The following is a 24396-nucleotide window of genomic DNA, read 5'->3' on the forward strand; positions in this document are numbered from 1 at the left end:
TGTCAATCAGTGTTACTGTGAACACATGAAGCCTAAATCATACTCTGATGAAGACTTCACACTGCAACAAGTCAGCAGTTATTATTATCAGTCATTTATTAATAATTAATACAATATATGTATTACTATTAGCCAATCAGTTGTAAATAAAATCACCGAAATGATCATGAAAACATCAGATGATTCTTCTTCTTTCAGTGCAACACACCTGTTTCCTCTACTATCTTATTTATATACCAAGTGGATCAATACTGTCTGGTTAACAGATTATTGTCATTTTTCCCCTTTATAATATAATAAGTAACATGACTGTAAGTGTCAGTGAGACTTGTGTAAAGGCGTGTGTGCAGTGCAGATGTTCCTCATGGAGGCCCCTTCTCTCATGAATCCTCTTGTGATGGCTGCATTTCAACACTGGGGGGCAACAAACGCCCTCAAATAAAGATGTGCACCAAACATCACTCACAAAATGACACATTGTAGGACTACACCTGTAGTTCACACATACATGGTTAAAACAACCAATTCTGGGGAAATTCATGCAAAAGAATATGATTATATATAAGAAATTTAGTTTGGCCTCATTTCTACAGGGAAAGAAAAACTGGGGGATAAATCAGGTCTGAAGGGGTTTAACTCCCATTTAATGTTGGGAAATCAGTTTTTAAAGACTCTAGTTGTCCTTTATGGTATCTTTATCACCCTTTAATGACACAGTATGCTTGAAATCAACCTGGATTGCCTCGCCCCTCCCTCCCACGTCGCATCCCGTGCTCGCATCTCATCCTCCTCCCTCCTCCTCCTCCGGCTCTAGTTTTTCTTTTTTTTCCTCGTGGTGACTGTGCTGTGTGTGCAGGAGGGATATGCTCTGTCTGTGAGCTTTTCTTTTTTGGGAGTCTCAAGGTCGAGCCGGGCATCATGACTTTTAAATGACCACCATGCCACAACCACCGGTGTTATAACACGACTCGTCTCAGTCCTCCACCACAACCACTACCAGCACCACCAGCTGCAGCAGCTCCAGCACCACCACCCCTTCAGGGAAAACTACCACCACCTGCTGACGCATCTCGCACCATATGACCGTCTCAAAGGTGAGTTTACAGTTTTCAGTCTAAACTCCTGCAGCATGGTAGTGCTCGTGTTTCTGGAGCTGCACGGTAAACGGATTGTTCTGGTGACAGTCGGACAGTTTTATTTTAGGCAGCTCCGCCATGCGGCTCCACAGCCTCCTCTGACCGGGCAGAAAACACAACTCCAGGTTGCATGTGTGTGTGTGTGTGTGTGTGTGTGTGTTTCATGTTCTTATATCCCGGTGGGGACTGTAACCTGAATGCACACTAACTCGTGGGGACTTGTGTCACAGTGGGGACCCCATGGGTAGAGACTGCTTTTTGAGGGTTAAGACTTGGTTTTAGGGCACAGGTTGCAATTAGTAAACAAACGTATGTGTGTGTGCGCGTGCGCGCGAAGGTGTTTTTTTAGCTGATTATTGCGTGGCAGCAAGTAGGTGTCTCTTTTATATCCATGTCACACAGACCAATGAGCTTCTTTAATGGTGTTTTTAACCCCTCTGAATACAGTATGGTGTTTGTGAACAGCTGTTTCTACTCAAACTGATCAAAATCATATTTTTTTCACATTATATTTTCCTCATTGACATAACTTCAAATTAATATGGTCAATGTGAAATAAAACTAACCATTATTCCGTTAATTGTTTTGGTGGAGAATTTGCCCCATTATTGTTATCCCAGAGCCCAAGGTGTAATCTTCAAGTAGCTTGTTATATATGAACAGTCCAAAAACACAAAGATATTCAGTTTACTATTATAAATGGCAAAGAAAAGCACCAAATCATCAGAGCAACCATCAAAAGATTTTATGTTTGGAAAAATGACTGTAACTATTAATTGCTAATTGGTTTTCACTGCTGATTAATTTTCTGTTGACAAATCGATTTATCAACTAATTGTCTAACTAATCAACTATTGTTTATTTTCTTTGGAGGATGCCTGAAGCTTCCCCACATCTCACTTTAGAAAACCACTGAATCTGATTATTTTTAGAAGTAGTTCACAACAATCTATGAAAATGTACAGTAGATACATTTCTATTATTCACTGGAAACTGCTGAAACAGCACAAAAATTCATATGAAGCACTGAAAAGATGAGTTGATAACTTGTTAAAGAAAATGAATCCCCGACAATACTGATAACTGATTAATCGTTCAGGTCATTTATGAAGCAAAAATGAGCTCCAGCTTTTCAAATGTGAGGATTTTCTCTCTGAATGTCTTGCAGATTATTTTCTCGATTAATTGCTGAATCGTTTCGTTTTATCGATTCATTGGCTGATAGTTTCACCTCTAAATTAAACAATTCTTTATTCTGTATGATGGGTCCCTGAAGCTTCCCCACATCTCAATTTAGAAACCACTCATTTCTAATTATTTTTAGAGGTATATCATTAAATCTATAAAATATTGATTGTCTGTCATTCACTGGAAACTACTGGAACTACACAATATTCAAACCATGAGTTGATTAATCAATAGAAAGAAAAGTAATCCCCAAGAATACTCAGGATTGATTCATTATACTTTAAGCCAAACTTTGAGGAGTGTCTACCTTACATGATTGATAATGTTATATATTTGGGTTTATAATTATTGGTTGGAAAAATCAAGCAATCTGAAGATGTCTCATTGGGTTCTGGGAACCTGTGATGGTCCTTTTTTTTCATTGTTTTTTTTGTATCCTACAGACTAAACAATCGAAAAAAATGAATGAATAATGAAAACAATCATTGGTCGCAGCCCCCGATTCATATGTCCCACCAGCAACAGTGTCTTCATATTCAGAATATACTGTATTGTACCCATTCAGTTAATGTCATCTTCATGTCTGCAAACACATCGTTAGTTGTAAGTGAAATGTATTATTTTTGCTCGGTGGGTGGCTCCAGATTCAGTTCACCAGATGGTTTGGATCCATTGTTTTTACTCACTTTTGTCTGGATGGACGTAAACAAACTTAGGACAAAAGAAAAGCAGATTGAGAGTTTGGTGTTTAATGACCCGAATTTAATGGTCACCACATGTAGAACAGTGGGAGAAATTTAGGACTTAATGCCAGTTGGCTCCTCTAGTGTGGCATAGCACATCACTTCCACAGGGGCAGATCCAGGGCATGCAGTTTGTTTGGACTCGAGTGCAGTTTAACATTGATCTGGCCAATAATTCAATATTTTTGTTTATGGACTTTTTGCTTATTTTCCATATCATGGTAAATGTTATCAGAAAATAATCTTTTTACTATTGTGACATTTTTTTCAACCATATTCCCCAACTCCATTACACCCCAAAAGCATTAGCTCAAACTGAGTGTGCGGATCTGAGGCCCAGCAGGCTGCAGAGGGACCCCACCTAAATGAAGAATAATATATTTAACTGTAATTTCATTAACTAAAGATTAGCATGACAAGAGCATGTATAAAAAACTGCCAGAAATTGCTGTTCTCCATCCATAAATGCTAACCACAGGTATAGTGACGTCAGTTACTACAGTTAGATTAGGATGGTACAGAAAGTTGTGTAGTTCTGTGTACTTAGTGAGAGCTTAACATTCTGGGAAATACACCTATTTACTTTCTTTCTGAGAGTTAGATGAGAAGATTGATACCACTCTCATGTCTGTGTGTTAAGTACAGAGCTGAAGCAGGGAGGCAATTAGCTTAGCTTAGCATAAAGGCTGGAAATGGGGGAATAGCTAGTCTGGCTCTCCCAAATATGCCTACCAACACCTCTAAAGATCACTAATTAACAGGCTGCATCTTGTTTGTTTAATCCATACACAAACAGAAATGAAGTTTTACCTATAGAGTTACATGCTGTAACTTTCTTGGCAAACAACATCCTTGTCATTACAGAACACAACTCCCTAAAAGCACATTGTTTTTACATTTCTGTTTGTATACAGATTAAACAAACGATATATAATGTGTTAATTAGCAATTTTAGAGGTGTTTTAACTTAACGTACAGAACCAGGCTAGTTGTTACCCCCTTCTTCCAGTATGTATGCTAGGCTAAGCTTCAAGATCAATACCACTCTCATGTCTGTGCGGAGCTGAAGCCAGGAGATGGCTAGCCTAGCGTAGCATAAGCTGGAAGCAGGAAGAAACCGTTAGCCTGGCTGTCTTTGCGCAGTAAATTTCCATAGTCTTCTACCACATACAGTATCTCCACCTAAAATGACAAATTCTCATTTTTACATTGTTTGTGTATGGATTAATCAAACAAGATACAACATGTTTATTAGCTAGCTTTAGAGCTGCTTTAACTTTGGACGGAGCCAGGCTAGATGTTTCCTCATGCTTTATGCTAGACTAAGCTAATCGCTTTCTGGCTCTAACTCCAAACTTAACGCACAGACATGAGAGTAGTATCTTCTCATCTAACTCTTGGCAAGAAGGGAAATTATTTAACTACTTCTTTCTCAAAAGTCATGTCTAGGCTGTAGATTTAACGTTTTACTCAAACACTTAAACACTACTAAATAATATACTGGCCACTTCTCTGTCTCAGCTCATTAAAGTGAGGTCTGTTACTACACTTTGGCTTTGTAGGATGGTGCAGATATGTTTGATAAGGTTACTTGGACAAAAAATGTATCAAGTGTCAAGGTCTATGGTGTGATGCAAATGTGTGTGTGTGTGTGTGTGTGTGTGTGTGTGTGTGTGTGTGTGTGTGTATATATAGGCATGTGTATGAGTATCACTAACCTAAGTAACCAGCATGTCGTAATGTTAGCGTGTTAGATCACCAGCTTTTCATTCACAAACTTGTGAATGGTGTTTCAGACTGTGAACGGCAGCAATGTGCTAACGACATGAGTCTTGACTTTTGGAGTTGTGTGGACTGTAGAGGTGTCATGCCAGCACTAGATCAGTCTAATGGAGGCCTGTCATCTACCTAATGGCAAACTCCTGCCAAAATGAGCATTAGACTAATGAGTTTGCAACACATCTTTGCTTGTGGGAAACTGAAAACTCCCAGTCAAAAATAAACTTCACTCCTTATAGCTGGCTTTCTTCATCATCTTTACACTTTATAGACAATCTTTTAATGAGGAGTTTGTGGTATTTGAAGACATTGTACTTTTCTATTTAATTCTACTGTCTCTAGTGAAATCTGTTGTACACCTTCATGTTGGGCCATAAAACGCTAGCCTTCTCGCTAGCTATCTCTGGCATGTTATCACACAGACTGTTAACACATACCTGAGATTCTCCCACTTTGTTCAACCTGTGACTTGTGCAGTTTGCTATGTAGAGGCTCACTTCTTCTGAATCTCAGAAGCAGAGACTCTATTGGTATCTCTACTGAGCTCATTCCTGTGAAACGATTGTATTGTAACTCACCCATGTCACCTATGTCAAAACAGTAACTAGAGCTCAGGTTTCTGAGATGATACACAAACTCGCTGCTGGTTACAGGTATCAAAGTCCTGCCTGCTGTAATAACTGTTGTTAATTAAAGGCGCCCTTGTGAGCAAATAGGCCCTGGAGCCTGAGGGCCTTTAGGCAATATGTCTCTGTCATGCTGCTGTTGTTCAATAAAGTGATTGCCAAATAACAAGAGGTATAATCTGTATTCTAGACAAACAGATTACCACAGAAGCCTGTTAATATTTACTCTGCACTGCAAGTGTTGTGTTTTTAATCTCATGGAAAAATTAGACAAAATGAGTAGGACGTGTTGAAACAAAAATCAAATTAGTTGATTGAGAAAATTATCGACAATTGTGAGAATCAATTAATTATTTAAGTCATTTTAGAATCAAATATCATAAATTCACATCACATGATCTACATTGAAAGATGGGGTTTGGAACTGTTAAGCCAGCATGGACAGGAAGTTCCTAAAGTGCTCAGTAAAAATGGAAAATTGACTACTGGGCCATACTCCATCTGCTGATGAGGATCATGTGAAATAATAGAAAGCTCCAGAACAGCTACTAAATGGACCTTGAGGTGAGATTGTTTTGTCAAGGTCAAGAATGAACTTTGAAACTGTTGGTCAGACAAAATGAATTACAATTAACAATTAATAGAGAAAATAATATACAGATTATTCAAGAATGAAAGTAATTATTAGTTGCAGGCTTATATGGTTTTGATGTATTTTCACTTTAATGCAAATGAGTCAAAGGCGTTAGCTGATAAGACAAACCCCAACTGTTCCTGATGCCTAGATAGCGTACATGCAGCTCTGCCCAGCGGTGTTTGCACTACAGAATGTGTCAAGTTTGTGGCATCTTGGTGGATCATTAGGTGTTACTACATACAGAGGTGAAGAAACCATATGTCGGCCTGTGCTATTCCTGCGTATCTATGATTGATGTATCCGTTGTGTAGAAGGCACTCTGCCTCCCAACCAGGCAGGTTCCCTGAGTTACCAATACGCATGGATGCACACAATAGCAAGATGGCTTCCCCCTCTTGTTATAGTAAGTTCACTTTCTGACTGCAAGAAAAGTGTTTTGTGATTAAAACCACACAATGTAATAATTAACAGCTACCTCGGTTTAGACATGTACTCTGTTTGAAGTTACATTAAACCTATATCATATTGAACTCTACAGTTGTTTGTATTGATTAAGAAGTAATTCAACGTTGAGGTAGGGGACCTAACTCCACGACTGTTGACTCGACTGTTGTTAATAGTTAAGTCTATTATTGGTCAAAAAACGTTATTACCGTCACCACGTCAAAGAGCCCAAGAAACCCTCTTCAAATTGCTTGTTGAACTAACAGTCCAAAACCTGCAGATATTTAATGTACAACAATATAAAACAGAGAAATGCAGAAACTCACATTTGAGCAGCTGGAACCAACATTGATTAACAAATTGATTAACTGACTGTTTCAGCAAAATAAACGCGCGCGCTTGTGTGTGTGCCATGTATTTATATTTGCCCTTATTCTGGATTATATCACTGATTTAGTAACAAGTTAGAAACAGCCTAAAGGTGAATAAGGTCATTACGCATGTCCTCTGTTGCATCACTATCCGAGTCAAATCAGCCATTGTGCATTGAGGTGGTGGTGGAGAACCTGATGTTGCCACTAAATGATGCCTCATACATGACTGTAGCTCCAGAACAAAGCCTGCAGGGGCTTTAAGTCTTTGACTCCACCACCACCACTCCCCTGTGGTTCACTCATGACTAAACCTAATGAAGGCTTGCCTCTCCGCCCAGCAGGGCGGAGGTGACTTTGTGGTGTTTGTGCCCTGTAACTTTTAAGCCCACTGTTCTCAAACTGTCAATGAACCAAATGATACAGACTTATACTGTCTATGATACTGTATATGATTCTTAAATTATATTATCTTGAAACTTTTTAAATAATTATTTTTTGTTCTGTCCAAAGTTATACGTTTTTCTTCAAAAATTCATCTTTGAATAGAAATAATTTGGTGTTTTACATTGCATTTTTCATGAAGAAATGTTGTCATTAAATTCACACTATGTAACCTTTGCTGAACTGTGACAATTACGGGACAACAGTAAATGCTAAAATGTAGTGTAACAGTAGCACAAGTAGAAAAGAGTCATAAAGACAAACAGACTAGTAAAGTCTGTTATTCAGCAATATCTGTACTAACATGTGCTAACATTACCCACCATAAGCTAGTGATCAGACTGACCAGAGCCAATAAGAATGTGGGCAGTTTAAATTTTGCTTTTTATTATCGATTATTCTGCCATGTACTGTCTTGATTAATCCTATTAAGGTGACATCTTTCTTGTTTTGTCTGACCGACAGTTTAAAACTCAAAAATATTCAGTGTTATAAAACTGAGGAAAAACAGCAAAACCTCACATTTGAGAAGCTTTTGACACATTTGAAAATTGTCTCAAATGATTAATCAATTATCAGAATAGTTGCTGATTGATTGTCTGTTTATCTTTTCAGCTCTGTTTTGTCTGATTCCTCACTTACCCTCTTTTTTTGCCACAAGATACAACTCTGATGTGCAATTTTTATTTTGTAATAATAATTACGACTCATCATCAACACTCCATCAAGTAGGCAGAAGTTAGTGGATTCATCATCCAACACTTTGTATTGTAATCAAATCCAATCTTTGAAATTACAGTGAAATGTTTAATGTTGGATTTTTATATTTGTGAATCACTTGGTGCTCGACGCATACGAGGCAGCACCCAACCAGATTCAAAAGTGCACAGGCTTTAGGAAACAATCTGCTGGTGGATGTTAAGGATGATTACTGTACTTGTCCTGACAATGGTTTGGAAATCCTAAAATGCTCTTATGTAAGCAGAGAGTCTGCACGTGACCCCAGAACCTCTCACTGTTATTGTCACACACAGGCCGCCTAAAGACCACCAGCTTCCCCCGACAAACCAGCTCCTGCTGTTTCTTGTCACTGCAGGGCAGGGTCATTTACACAGCAAAGCATAATGACTTTTTAAACAATAGCTTAAAGAGACCTGTTTGTATTTCCAGTCGGTGCTTCTTCTCTTTACTGTTACATCACTGGCACTCAGATCAGTCGTGACAGGTTGTCCTGCACGTTTCTGACATGACAGCTGTATGACTGTTTGAGGATTATCTGGTGCTGCTCCCACGTGGGGCAAACAGGGAGAGGATTACTTAAAAAAATAGAGAGTCTGTGGATTTGTGCAATGTTGAGCTCACAGTGCTATTGTACAAGTTTTTCAGGCTGCAGGGAGGTGACACTGTGAAGGCCACAGGAAAGAGGAAACCGAAATAGGCAAAACTATCCAGTATTTCACAAGAAAATAGCAAAGATAAGAGAAATGTCTCTTAAAATAAACAAATTCTTTGTAGCAGAGGTATGTTTTTCATCTTTCCTAACTTGTTAATCATCTTGTGATGCCCAGGTTGGGAACCACTGTCTTTGATTTTACCCATGTTCAAATAGATTTTTCACTCTTCTGGTGAAGTATATCCGCAGCTAACAGTAACACTGTTTCAATGTGTGCTCCTCCTGTTGTTGTTTCTGGAGTCAGAGGGTCTTAATCGTGAGGCAGATGGGTCGGCAGAGTCTGATTCATTATTCATGAAGAGGGCCTCTTACACTGATGTGTATGTGTGTTCACCATATTGATTCCAGAGCCCCAAAGTAGCCCTAATGGTTGTAGCTTATGAAAAATGCTGTCAGAGCAAATGAATGCTTGCTCCCTGACAAGGCAAGAAGCAACTGTATGCATTTGTTTGTTAGACTCAACAAGAGCTGTCTTTCAAATGCTGTTCAGAGATGGATTTACAATTAGAGTAAATGCTTCAACCTTGTGTGTGTGTGTGTACACACATTTATATAATCCTTCATAGTATGTGTAGGGTCAAAGCAGCTTATGCTATATTTCGGTCCACCACTGGTGCAGACTGAAATATCTCAGCAACTATTGGATGGATTTTTGGAGAAATTTTATGCTGACATTCATGGTCCCCAGAGGGTGAACCCTTTAGTTTTTGACGATCCGCTGACTTTTCATCTGGTGCCACCAGCATGTTCACATTTGTAGTGTTTAGTAAAATGTCTTGGCTGCTTTTGGATGGATTGCCATGAAATGTGGTCCAGACATTTATATTCCCTCAGGATGAATTGTAATAACTTTTAATCTAGTGCCACCATCAGGTCAAACGTTTTAATTTGTCCATTATTTTGCTTTATGACCAAACACCTGCAACGGATGACATTCTCATCAGCTGTACTTTTTTGTTTAGTGCTAATTTGCAAATGTTAGCATGCTAACATGCTAAACTAAGAAGGTGAAACATTACATCTGCTAAACATCAGCATGTTAGCATTGTCATTTTGAGTGTATTAGCATGCTGATGTTAGCATTTAGCTCTAAGCACCACTGTGTCTAAGTACAGCCTGACTGAGCTGCTAGCATGGCTGTGGACTCTTCAGAATCAGAATTTCCTACATCTTGAATACAAAAAGTGTATTGTAGGTTGTTTTTTTTTAGCCAAGTTTTGCATGATGCGATTGCACACTCCTCAAAGTATTCTCAACTGGAGGTATTTTTCCTCGGTGTGAGATGTCACAAACAAAACGCTTTGGCATCGCAACATGTTAATGCAGTTAGCTAATGGAGGTGATCTCATTAGCAGTGGCCTCCCTCAGCCTGATAACAGGGCGTGCACTGCAGCAGTATGGTGCCTGTGGATTGTTTACAGAGAGAGGCTGAGCCTATATAAAGGCAATCTAATCCCCTTGAGTCACAGAAAGTGAATCTCACCTTGACTACAGTTACTATGGTTAGGATGGATGGATGGCCTTAGCTGGTAGGCTTACTGACACTGTATTAAATTAAGTGATAAGGATCCCTTTGACTTGTTTGGTCTGCTCTGAGGAACAAGCTCATTGCCTTTGCTGAATTATTGATCATCCTTCAGCCAGTATGTCATTTAATATTTATTACGTATATTTAACAAATATTACATTCTGCAATAAAATGCATCTCTCCATGGCAGTGCTTCTTGATCTAATTTTAGAACATCAAACCTCAATTTTCCCACTTCCTTCCTTCTCTTTGATGCTGAATATTTTTAATTCTGTCAGGAGCTTGTGCTGCAAAGGCTGTCTGCAGAGCAGCTTGGCTTAGTTGTAATTAATACAAGATAACAGAAACCTCTGGAGGCTACGACCTGAGACACACTCTTGCCTCTATGCTATGATGTGACATGATCCATAATTCTAATTGCCTCATATGAGCTGGGGGAGACTTTCTTTTTTCAATTTTAAGTGTCCTACAATTTCTTAATAGGACAGCTCCACATACAGCTGAGACCTGTGGCACTTAGCAGTATTTTATGTGCTGTGGAATGAAGAAGAAACATTTCATGTGCTCCAATTGCACAGATAAGAAGAAGAGAATATACACATGCAGGTGTATACGGTATGCGGATATATATGTAAACTCTTACTACTGATGACAAACAAATTATGTTAAAGTACTTTCCTTTGTTGATTTGTTAAGTAACCACATAGTTAGAGAAATACAATATCTAAAGAGTCTGGGGGTGGTGGTGTCTTTTTTTTCCCCATTCAAACCGAAAACACCTGAACAAAATTATAGGAATGGATCAAACTGTGTGCTATCTGCTCTAACATAACCTTTAGCATGCCCAGTTAACTAGCTTAATACCTACCGTAGTAACGCTAACATAGTGTAACATTTGTGTACTGTCAGAGATCAGTGGTGGAAGAAGTATTCAGATCTTCAGTACCAATGTCACACTGTGAAAATACTCTGTTAGTCCTGCATTGAGAATGTTACTTAAGTAAAAGTATGTATCATCAGCAAAACTTACTTATCAAAAGTAAGAGTACTCATTATGCAGAAAATCTTGAAATTATTTTCTCTTGTAATGTTAAAAGTGAAAACATACTGTTTGCAAAATACGAACAAAAAAGCATAAATCTAGCCTCTGTGTTGCTTGTCAAAGAATGTTTCTCTATAATAAGCCTCCAACAGGGTTGTGTTAGAACAAAATAACTGTACTACAATGCTAGGGCTAACTAGATGCATTCAAATTTTACTTAAGTAAAAGAACAGAAGTATTGGCATCAAAATATACTTTGTACTAAAATACAAAAACTATTTATGCAGAATGGCCCATTTCAGAATAATGCAAACTATATTATTTAATTATAATTATTGATGCATTAATATGTATATTACTTTAATGTTGCAGCTGGTAAAGGTGGGGCTTATATTTTACAATATATACTGCCGGGTAGCTTGTGAATATCACCAAGGAATCAATAAAATCTAATCTTTATCCATAATGATACTTTATCATTTATTTGTAGACTATAATTTGTATTATTAATCTGAATCTGCAAAACTAACGCTATCACATAAATGTAGGAGTAAAAAGTAGAATATATCCCTCTGAACCGTAGTGGATTAGAAGTATAAAGTAGCAGAAAACGAGCAAAAAATTAAAATACTCATGTACAAGTACCTCAAAATTGTACTTGAGTAAATGTACTTAGTTACTTTCCACCACTGCATGTATTTAGCCATCAAGTACATATTTAAGATCCTTTTTTTCCAGTGTTATCGTTTTAAAGCTAACCTTGGTCAGCCAGAGATGGAGTTTTCAACCAGCTCATGGAGCTAACGTTATTTAGCTGGCTAGCTACAGTGGCGCTCAAACAGTTAAATCCTCCAGTTGTCATTTCTGCTAGCAAAATTGAACTTTTGTTAGAAATCATGACCCTTTGTTTAAAAAAATACTAGCGAACGATCCGTTTGGGTATCAAATTACACAGCCTTCTCTAGAAACCTTCCTAAGAAATTACAATTACATATCAGTTACCCTTCCAGGAAATTATCAGGAAACTACAGGAGTTGTGAAATATTGTGTAATTTATTTCTACTTTTAGCAAACAAATGAAGAAAATGGAAGAAATTAAATACTACTAAGCGCCTGAGGTTTAACTGTATGTGTAGCTGCCTCTCTCTCTCTCTACTTTCTGTGATATGATCATTATGCGTTTAAGTGCAATACAACCTCCATCCAGCATGTCTGGAGGCTGGACCCTCTTACCGTAAGCCAATAAAGGAAATTGATTTGGTTTCCAGCTCATCAAACCCAGCCGACGTTTGTTGTAGTGCTCCTGGATGCCAGACCTTTTGTGTGTACATGTGTTTGTCTGAAATATTACATTCTTTACGTCTATAATTATCACAGTTGTATGTGTGAGAACTGAGAGAGGTACGCATAAATGATTCAATATATAACAGATTTTAACTTGCTTGTGATTCTTGATCTTTAAAGCGAGTAAAAATGCATTTTTTCCCCCGAGGGTTTCTTTGATGTGAATTCAGGAATTATTGGCTGTACAAACCGTCTTTCGGTGCCAAAGTTGATGTAAGCAGGTAAGTAAGGCTGTATCACTGAATGGAAACTGTTTCAAACAGCTGTGCTAATGCAGATATTGGAGTGAACCAGACGTGAAAGAACGAGTTGCACTGCACAGGCATGCTAACATGTGACTCATGTAACATCTAAGCTACCTGGAGGTGAGATCACCATCACATTATGTGCTTTAGTCGTCCACATGATGACATGTTGCTCTTTAATTGGAGCCACAGACGACATCAACATAGTTTTAAAATGACTATTTATCATCTTATCAAATACTTTGTTCCTCACACCATTTCCTGTCTGCTGATTGCTATCACCTTTCTGTCTTTGATCTGCTTGAGTGGATCACAACTCAGTCGGTCACCACGTCTGACCTCTGACAAACTTTGAAAACTGTTTCTCAGGTTTAGGCTGGCAAAGATGTATCCCAGTGATTGTATCAGTGTACCTAGTCACACTTTAACCTGTTGAGTAGACACATGAGTAGATTATGATCTGACCTGGAACTTGATTATTCATGTTGTAGCTTCATTTTGTGTGTGTTCGTGTGTTTGTCTCACTGTGGTTCTTTGCATAAGCTTGTTCTGTCAGTTTCTTTTCACACTTACTGTCCATGCAGTCGTGTAGTCAGAACATGAAGAACAGCATGGGTGGGCAATATAGATAAAATCTTTGGTCACGTTATATGTAATTTTATATTACGTTATCAGTATACTGTATGTATTGGGATTAGTAGATTTTCTAGAAATTTTATTGAGAAAGTGTTTATAGATCAATTGGCAAATGGGATTGTCTATTTTTGACTAATCCAGTGAATTTAAGACCTAAAACGAAAATCAAGGTGATTCATGACATGATGCAAAAAATTTGCATATCCAATTTTTCTGCCATGCTCAGGCTGAAAAAAAAAATTCACCCCCCCCACCATCTCCTTCCCACGAAATCGACATAATCAATGAGTAACAATACAGGGGAACTAGTAACAGAACAAGTTTTATTGAAATAACATGAATTGCTTCTTTTATGTGTGTTTCTCATTAGTTTCTGATGCAAGGCTCTCCAGCTATACTGACAATGAACTCAGGAGCAAGAAGGGCTTCTTCACACTTTGGATTTGACTCACTGGCATGCTTGCTTGCTGAGCATCACCTGTTTTTCTTTTCTTCCCTGACAAAAGACTGTCTGTCTTGTATTTAACGTGTCTGAATAAATCTTGCTAACCTGAATCCTTATAGTCTTTCCAGCATCAGAGCACTCTTGATTGTTTTTTGTTCTCAAAAGTATTAGATTCATTCATTCTCACTTTAGATTTTTCCTTATCATCTGTGCTTCCCATTGCAATGCTTTCAATTTTGTATTAGAATTTTTCTGATAAACTGAAGGATTCCTTTACTCACATACTTTTACTTAAGTAAGGTTTTTAATGCAGAACTTTTACTATTATTTTCTAGTATTTTCAGTGTGGTATTAGTACTTTTACTTAAGTAAAGGATCAGAATACTTCTTCCACCGCTGATTTCTGACAGTACACAAATGTATATTGTCATATACATTTCATCACAGTCAACACTGAACAGCAGTGATGGTCTGTTTATTGCTATAAGCTGTATCCGTAGATGTTGGAGCAGGTTTGATCAATCTGAGTTTAACATTTAGTCATAAAAATAAAGTTTCCATTACAATAATTGTTACATAAATATTACACTTTATGCTTCCATATTGGAGTGTCTAAATCACTTTTCCACTCCTCAATCAACTACATCCCAAAATTGAGTGTTAATTCATATAAATTGCACATACAGTGTGAATTGTAAAAGTTTGAAATGTTTTCAGTGCCTGGCCTGTGTGACGACTCGTAGAATCAGTATTTTTCCTTGTGTGTCTGGGCAGGTGTGGCTCCTCATTTGCACAGTAAAGCAACAAAACCAGCAACAACATGCAAATTAATGACAAATTGACAAAGCATGACCTTGCTTTTCTCATGTGCAGTGCTGCTCAGTACTCTGACATAATAGTGCCATAGCAAGTGATGCAAAAGAGTTTTATTTCTGCAGCTGGAAGGTGTTGCCCTTGCAGTCATTTAGACTTTTATTTGCGTTCTGAATGATTCGTGTAAATTAATCTGTCTTTAATGGAGGTTTCTGTGTACACTGGACTTCAATAGCTCCAGATGACTTAAGCAATTATAGACTGCACCTGTTCAGTTAAGTATATACTTGAATGGGACTGTGCTTTTTGCTCAGTTGGTGAACACTTGACCATTTAAAGTATAGTATAGTGAAAACACTCAGCTCAAGTACAAAAAGCCTAAACCTCACTACAGCAGTTTAGGCCCCAAAGTGAAACACAGGATTGTACTGAAACCAGGTGTTTTACAGTCAAAACACAGTCAGACGGCTAATCAGGAATGACAAAGTGAGGAAGGGAAGGTCATTGTGTCTCTGTAGTGTCAAAGGCTCTGGCCTATTTTCTCACAGCAGCCAGCTATTAGTCTGCGACTGTGTGATCTGTGATTAGAGAGCGAGCCTTGTGGTTTGAGCTCTTTGGAAAGAGTCACAAGCTTTTAGGACTCATGCCCTGTCCTTATTGATAATTGCTGCACACTCGAAACGCCAAGGTTTAATCCAGAGCCAAGAGCTGAATGAAAGGAAATACAGTGTGTAACAACATGTGGAGCCTCAGCTGCCGTCATAATGTTCATAAATCAAAGTTGTCTGTCTGCTATGATAAGAGGAGTAGATACATGGTGACACTGGGCAATCACTCCACTGTCTGTCCGGTTGATATCTCTGACACACACACACACAGTAATATACAGATTGAACATTAAATTGGAAAGCTGCTGGAGTGTGTGTGTGCCATGTTTGGTCAGATTATACCAACCTCAAGTATTACCAGGTAGTTTCAGTTTCTGTATAATCATTTATTTTCTGGTTTAAGAGGTTGTTTTTCTGAAAGATAAAGATAAGAATGGTTATTTTCTTTTGATATTAGGTTTTGGTTTGTATTGAATGTTCTCGCTGATTTAAAAATTATCCCAAAAGATTGTTGCGTCAAACTCCTGCCTTTGATGAGTCAAACACTTCCCACACTGTGTACCATACTGTACCAGTTTGTGAGTCCCATTTCTTATCTCAGAGACAGTGTGTGACTGTTGGACTTTGTTGCGTATTTGGGGGAGATGTGTTTGTGGCCGGCTTTATCAGTAGTGTATATGTGTGTGTGGGTGTTTGTGCATTTGTGTGTTTGTGGTAGTACCATTTTGAGCTAACTTGTACTCAACTCAGTTTTCCATGTTTTATGCTACTTTTATGCTTATTTTCTGCTACATTACAGAGGGAAAGATTGTGCTTTTTACTCGACTACATTTATCTGACATTTTCTTTTTCTCAGACACTTTGCAAATAAAACATTTTACATACAAAACATCATCTTACAAAATATGATGCATTGCCATCCATCGGTGTAGTTAAAATAAGCTCCACTTCAACCCTACACATTAATTCATCAGTGGTAATAATTCAATGTTATTGCTGCATAATGATAATAATATTCTGTATTTAAATACCCTGAAAACATTTTTGGAGTCAAAGTCTGATCAAACCACACCCTCACTGTCCTGATGAAGCAGATTTGATTCTTCTTAAACTCGTACTAATTTAGAAATGTTTTTTTTTCTATCTTGAACTTTGAATGTTGATATTTTAGTCTCAAATATTTAATATTACTATATTTATTAATACTTGATAAAGATGTGAGAAGTTTTCAGGTGCTTTAAGTAAAATTTTAACATATTGTATATTTATAGTATTGTTACCTTTACCTAAATAAATTCATTCATGCATTCATTCAACCGTTTATTTATAAAGGGTGGTCCAATGAGAGCAGTTCACTCTCTTTCGCATGGGTGCCCTGTGTACACAGGACAATAAAAGCAAAGGCAGAAATCCAACAGTTAGACAAACATAAAACTTACAAGACGGCAAATTAAGAATAAGAAGGAATCCTTTTGAGGATAAAAAGGGTGCATTAAACCAGCATTAAATCAAATCTGAAACACAACAATATGGGATAAAAGTTAACCTTAAAGAGCTGCACCTCACTAAGATCTAACCATTGCAGGTACAGAAAAAGTCTTGATGATCTGAATACTTTACAACTGGCATGCAGGCATGCACGTTTGTGCAATAACAGCGATTGATCAGCCCCTCGTCTACATCCCCGTTTGACCGTGTGAAGGCCAGTTGTCAGTGGCCGGCTTTTTTCACCCCGTCCTCTTATCGACCGGTTAGCCTCACCTAGCCTCTACTGCTACTGTGTCATTACATAATGCCTCAGTTTGACTTGGAGTGATCACCACCGCTGTCCAGCTGAAGCCATGTGAATGACTGAATGGGTTTTGGGCATTAGGCCAGACAATCCAGCCCATCTAATTTTAAGAGCAGGTCGCACCTCTTTGCTTTTACTTGAAGGTTCTTAGTCTGAGGAGTATCCGATCGAACTTCACAGAGGACAGATGGTTTGAGAGGGACTGCCAGAGATTATAACATTAAGTGGAAATATTAGTTAGTGGTGTGTGTGTGTGTGTGTGTGTGTGTGTGTGAAATGGAGAACATCTGGCCTTCACTCTCATAGTGCAGTTTATGAATGAATGAAATGATAGATTAAGTCAGTATTTTTAAATGTATAAAACAGCTAATAGTCAGGAATGCAAAGAAAAAAATCTATTTTTGTTTCTCAAAATTAGTCCCAACTTTAGCCTCTTTCAAATTTACATTAAAAACCTTTGCCTTTATTAGATTGGAGACAGTATAGATGTGACTGGAGGGAGAGAAAACGGGATGAAATGCAACAAAAGTCCTTGGTCAGACTCAAACCTGGGACATTGGTATTACGTAGTTAGCGTCTTTAAAGGGCCATTCTACCAATTTTATACATGAAGGTCAGTGAAAACTAGCAGTTAGGTTTTGAGTCTACAAATTCACCAGAAAGCCTCCATGACAAACTGGGAATGTGGAGTTTGAAAGACGTGTACATTTTTCAGTCGGGGAGCAAAAGATGTTATTGAGGTGCATTATGGAAAATGTAGGATCCATATCTCAGCCTCTGCTTCTTTGATTTTGATGGTTCTTTTTTAAATTTGTCTCTTGCAAGTAGATAGATAAATAATTGATCAAAAGAAGCAAAATGCCAAACATTTGGTTCCATCTTCTCAAATGTGAGGATTTGCTGCTCTTCTTTGTCATATATGATAGTAAATGAAATATCTTTGGGTTTTGGATCGTGGTCGGACAAATCAAGCAATCCGAAAGACGTCACTTCGGACTCTGGGAAGTTGTGACGGCCGTTTTTTACTACTTTTTGACATTTCATTGACTAAACGATTAATCGAGAAAACAGCTGGCAGAATAATCTTTCGTTGCAGCCCTACTTGCAAGTTTCCCATCTTTGTGGAAGTGAAATACTAAATCACTGGAGTAGCCCTTTTCAAGCCATGTCGATGTTTTCCTGTACTTTTGATTAATGAATTCCTATACAGCAGTTTTATTTCCATTTGTACATTTGTGGCTTATTACAACTTATTACTGCACAGTACTAGAACTGAAACTGTGTATTTGCATTTTATACTATTTTAATTGATGTTATTTCCTGTTTATTGTTTTTAAAAGCTGTTCAAATGCATTTATTTGCCTTTATAGAAAGAACTTTGAATTTACTTTGTGTTTGAAAGGAAATAAACTTGCCTTGGAAATACTTCTGTCAGACTTTCTAGGAATAGACATTTATAGCTAAGGAGAGATATACAGAAGAGATGAATGTGATGCGTTTTTATTAGCTACAAATTTAATGAAAAGACACATCTGACAAATAGGCAATTTATTATTGAGCAACCAAGGGTGAAGACGAATACAAACTGCCTCTTTCTTTCCCTCCCTGTCTTCTACTTAAAGATCGAGCGAGAAATCCTGATTGAGCAAACACTGTGGAGGAGTGACAAGAGGGAGCGGCGCTCAGAAAAAAGAGAGGGAGTGTGATTACCTGCTGCTCTCTCTCTCTCCCTCCCTCTCTCCTTGTAGTCACCTCCCTCACAGGGAGTGTACACACTCCTGCGCTCTCCCCCTGCTTGTTCACACACGCACTCGGCTTCATGCTGCACACACACCCACCGTCTCTTCTCACTGTCTGTCTGTGTGGACTGTGCACATCAAAGAAGAAGCTCAGTTAGGACTCTGCTCTGGACAGGATAGTAAGATTTTGGACAGGCTATTTGTGTGCGTGTGTGTGCGTGTGTTGGTGTGCATGTGTGTGTGTGTATGTGCTTAGAAGAAGTGTACAAGCAGTGTTGATCCATGTGCTTGAAATAAAGCAAGGCAAGGGATTTTTTGGGGTCTCTTGTTTTGTTTTTTTTGTTGTTTTTTTTCTGGCTTGCCACTCAGACGTAGTAACTTTTTCTCACTCAAGGACCCACTGCTCTGCTTCTCCTTGTGCTAGTGACGACTCACTCGACAGGGTGAGTGCTGCTGAACTCCCAGTTTGATTTTCTCACACTCCCTCTTGCTCAATTGTCTCTCTCTTGATTTCTTTCATGTCTTACTCCCTCAGATCTGTCTCTGCAATTGGACATTCTGTTATTGATCTTGTATACTCTTTAGACCTCTGTCCACAAATGTCTGTGTGTGTGTGTGTGTGTGTATGTGAGCTCACTTTTCCCCCTGGGGATTCAAAGTCAGTTTGCATGTGCATGAGACAGGCTTGAACAAGATGAAACAAAATCTTTCTTCAGACAAGCTCTTTGCCTGAATCTGTGCATATTTGAAAAGCGTTTTGTTTTTTTTAAACTTTCCCTGCACAGCACAGATTTATCTGACAGCAGAGTTGTACTCCTTTTGGTTAATTATCCTATTGCTCAAACTTGGACGAAGTAGCCATTCATTTGCTGCCGTAAGCGTGGAAATATTTTCTATTTTTTGCTGACGCCAAAAAAAAATAATTTCAATATGAAACTGAAGCTGTTCCACAACAGTGAAAATGACATCATCCTCCACCGTCCCAGTCAAGTCATCTCTACCCACAGATGGCTATTTATGGTGGCGTCCACCCTTCAAAACACTACCATTCGCTGAAATATGTGCCTTGTGGTTGAATTGCAGTCTGTTTGAGGTCTTTTCATTAAGCCTGGTATCCTGTTTCTCACGTCAAGGTTTATGAACCTATGAGCATGCAGTGCTTTTCGTCCCAGCTGTGGAGGTGAAGGTTCGAGCTCGAACCTCAATACTTTTTGAGCATCTAGTATCAAAAAGTTGCCATTGAATGCTTGGTCAGATTATTAGGCTTGTTTACTTTTCCTTTAATCAGATATTTCCACATTTAAATTGGAAACCTTTTCTAACTTTAGCAAAAATATTTAACACTGACACATTGAGCAGGTTAAATGGGGAAAAAAAGGGTTAATCATATTTATATTCCCACTAGTATGTGGGAATAGCGTAGAAAAGGTTTCAGTCGTAGTCATCTGGACACTGTTTTTAGAATCAAGACGTTTCTACGATAGAACACTCCTGGACGAATGAGGGACTACACCGTCTGTGGGAATAGGTTTTGAAAAAAATATGGTTTGGTATTTGTACAGAAACTCTGGTATCATATTGGTACCAATATCAAAAATGTACAAACACACCGCCTTACTGTTGGCTAGTGTGTACCAGTGTGTTAGTATCTGTTTACAGTAAGGCTATCTGTGTATAAGTGAATCCATGGTTTGTATCTTATTGCCTTGCAAATGACATAATAGATGTTCTTTAGTAGCTAATGGACACAGGGATTGTGTACTCTTGTCAATGGGGAGATAATAGAAAGCTCCCATGATAAGCCCAGGATTTAATCTGAAACATGCTCCCCATTAAGTTTCAGTAGATGGCTGAGTTTTGTTTTGATTTCTGATTCATCTTTGCACCTTTACAGAGAACAAACACCAATAAAGGATCATTACAGTTTATTACAACTTTGGTCTTATTTTCGCAGTTTTGGTGGTCATTTCTATCGGTAATAATAACAGCACACGCACCAACTTCATTACTGAGATCTGGGTATGCAGCAGTGTTGCTAAAAAATAAAAATAAAAAATTAAGCCTGAGCAAGAAACACATGCTGTCGTATGATTATACAGGTTTTAAACAAACCCCCAGGTTAGCCAAATTTATTTGAAAGAGAAAATAAAGCAAACGGTAAAATGATTACCCAAACTGTTTGTTGTCAAAGAGTCCTGTGCAATGAGGGATTATTACCAACATTTCAGGTGCACTCACTTTAACTTTACCTCCAAATAAAATGCTTTAGATAATCTAAACTGTTGGCATGTTAACAGCCTGTCTGACATGTTTCTTGCCCCATCGGACTGCGTAGTTGTAAAGTCTTTTGTTCCCAGATCTTTTTATTACTTACGTGAGTGCAATGTTATGATAACTACGAGAAATGAAGAAGAAAATTCGAAAAAAGAAGACCCAAGTTGTAATAATTTGGAACAATCTTTTAATTACAGCTTCATATCCATCAAGTCTTATTTTGTCCTTGAAATATTCTGAAAGAAAAAAACATTTGGATTGCTCAGCTATCATATTGACCATGGCTACACGAGTTGATTGGTTTCATTCATATTGTAAACGTTAATCATTAATTCACTTTTGTCTGTTTATGAATTAATACACCAGTAAAACAACCTCCTAGAATAAAGGACTATTGTGAGCAGATCTGAAGATCTGAATGTACAAACGTGGATTCCAGGGCTTAAAGCAAACGGTAAAACTTAACTGGCATAATTATTACACTAAAGCGATGTATGTGGACATGTTGGACTTTGCAACTAATGTACTGGCATGGTTTTGACGAAACAGAAACTAAGATCTCTTTTTATGTTTGCGTGGGTTTGTGCATGACTGTGTCTGTGCAAACACACACCTTATCGTAGATGTCACTAAGTTCAATTTTCTTTCTAGTGCCACAGAAAATGCGCACCCGTCCTCTTTTACAGCTTATGTATATATGGTGCATGTATGTACAAAGCTGAAAGATTCTCCAGGTAAACACTCACAGACTGACACACAGCCACATAGCCTCTCTTATACTTTCATACTCATTCACATGTGCGCTCTATAGCAATGCAGCAGCTACTGGATTACCAGTGTGACTGTTATCCTATTACAAGACAAAGGTTGTAAGCTGTCATCTGTGTATGACAGCAGACAGTCCAAACAAAAGCCAAGTGTGTCTCTCTCACTCACATACACACATGAATACGTGTACACACATACATTTAACACACTGCCATGACATGCGTTCACACCTGTACATTCCTCGTCTTGAATTTCACTTGCAGCGTTTACAAAACATCACATCCATCCAATCCACAGTTTGAGAAGGCAGGGCTGGTGCATGCTTGGTGTCTGGATTAGGTATGGGGTCGGGAGGTCGTCATTGTTAGGACAGGAGAAGGCCAAAAGTCTTTGCAGCTGATTGGTTTTTGGTATTAATAGTAGATCGGCGAGAGCGTTAGGATTAGCAAATTTTGAATTCAAATTGTCTTTCTGCTCATAGCTTTAGGCCCAACGCTGCTTAAGTAACCGATATCTTGACACCAGTAAGTAAACTTTGAACTCCCCCTCCTCCAGCACCGAGCCTTGGCAAGCCAAAGAGAGGAGTGGCTGCTAGTGTACGTGTTTGAGTTATGAGGTGCTTAAAAGAACGCCTGTAAGTGAGGAATAGGTGAATACGTTTGCTTTGCACATCTATATACAAGGACAGACCCACACAAAAACTCTGGCTGAGCAAACCAGATGTACAATATATCTTTTTTAAAAGTCATATCTGTGTTTTCAGTTTAGTTTTATGACTGTTTTTACAGCCCCCTTTTGCGGTTGCTGCTGTGACTCAGTGGTCACGGACTAAAATAAATTTCCCTCTGACAAAAAAAGGACTGCATCTTTATTTTGTTTTGCCAGACATAAAGCCCCGTCAAAGAAGCCTTGTGAATAAAATAGCTTTTTCCGCTGTCAGTGAACGTGCCTGACTGTCTTTTGATCAGCAAGAAGCTGGTGTAAAAATAGCCAGAATAGTGTTTTCGTCATCAGTTCTGTGAGGAGCCGAGACAGGCCGCCCACCATGCAGCCTGCTGTGTACCTGCTGCAAGACACAGCTGAAAGGGAGCTGCCACTGACCTGATTACAACCTGTTTTAGATGTGACAAGATGTCTTAGCTTTCTGCCCTGGAAGCCTCTTGCTCTGGTCTTGTAAGCCTCAGCAACACATGAATGCTGATTATATCAACCGAGATATGCTCCAGTTTGTAAGTGCATGTAACTTTGGGCATTGCATTCAGTCTGGGTGTAAGGATTATTTGCTGTTTGGCATATTCAAGTTCCTACCAGGGAGTTGCCTTTAAATATTGGTTTTGTTATTGTAGCGCAGAGCAGGTGGCATTTCTTTTTGAAGGTACAAAGGGGTGATAATGATCAAGAATGTATTGGCTATGCATTGCAACGCTTGCATTATCAGTGACGTTTGAGTTCACAGAATGAGGAAAAACTGATATAACAACTACTATAGGAATGCATGTCAAGTAAGTTCAAAGTAAAGAGGTACATGTCCCTGTGTTGACCTAAAACAATTAGTTGATAAATTAGAAATTGACACAAAATTAAATAACACCTATTCTGTTAATCGCTAGCCATGCTAGCGGCGTGGAGCTAAAAATGCCCCAAATCTTAATGACTTTGGTGATCCCCTGACTTTTCCACTAGTGCCACCATGAGGTTGATATTTGCGGTTTTGAGTTAAATTTCTCGACAGCTATTGGATGGATTGTCATGAAATTTGGTTCACATGTCATCGCCACAGGATGAATTGTAATAACTTTGGTGATTCATTACATTTTCATCTTGCGCCACCATCACTTTTAGTGCCATTGGCAAATGTTAGCATGCTAACACCCTAGTATAAACATAGTAAATATTATACATCACAGTGTTAGTGTTTGTCAATATAAGCATGTTAGCATGCTGACACTAGCATTTAAAGCACCTAAATATGGCCTCACAGAGCTATTAGCATGGCTGTAGACTCTCTTCAAGCAAAAATACCAAACATTTGCTCGTTCCAGCTTCTCAAATGTAAAGATTTGCTGCTTTTCATTGTCTGTTATGATAGTAAACTAAATATCTTTGGGTTTTGGACTGTTGGCCAGACAAAACAAGCAATCTGAAGACGTGTTCTTGGGCTCTCTTATATTGTGGTGGGAAACTTTCATTATTTTCTGACACTTAATAGACAAAAAGATCATTCAAATAGTCGAGAAAAAAATCTGAAGATTAATCGATAATGAAAACTTTGTAAAGTTTTGTTGCACTGTTCCTATGTTTGTTTCTGTGATATGTTTGCTGTAATTTTGCACATCATTTT

The 24396-nt window shown here is 38.3% G+C and overlaps 1 protein-coding gene across 3 annotated transcripts in view; it reads left to right on the top strand.

The window, feature by feature from the left end:
- The first annotated feature begins 755 nt into the window (after nt 1-755).
- Nucleotides 756-24396, top strand: part of coro2aa (coronin 2Aa) — a 44193-nt gene continuing 20552 nt past the window's right edge. The window contains exons 1-2 of one of the 3 annotated variants that reach the window (XM_044191701.1): nt 19097-19192; nt 19408-19456. Coding sequence is in view for 1 of the 3 variants with exons in the window: in XM_044191700.1 (XP_044047635.1) it covers nt 1080-1094 (15 nt within the window). In the remaining 2 variants the exon portion in view is untranslated. Of the gene's footprint in view, nt 1095-19059; nt 19193-19407; nt 19457-24396 lie in introns of those variants that run through there. The other 2 variants (XM_044191700.1, XM_044191702.1) reach the window with 2 other exon arrangements.

Source organism: Siniperca chuatsi, linkage group LG3 (assembly GCF_020085105.1).
Source record: "Siniperca chuatsi isolate FFG_IHB_CAS linkage group LG3, ASM2008510v1, whole genome shotgun sequence".
In the NCBI taxonomy this organism is placed as follows: Eukaryota; Metazoa; Chordata; class Actinopteri; order Centrarchiformes; family Sinipercidae; genus Siniperca; species Siniperca chuatsi.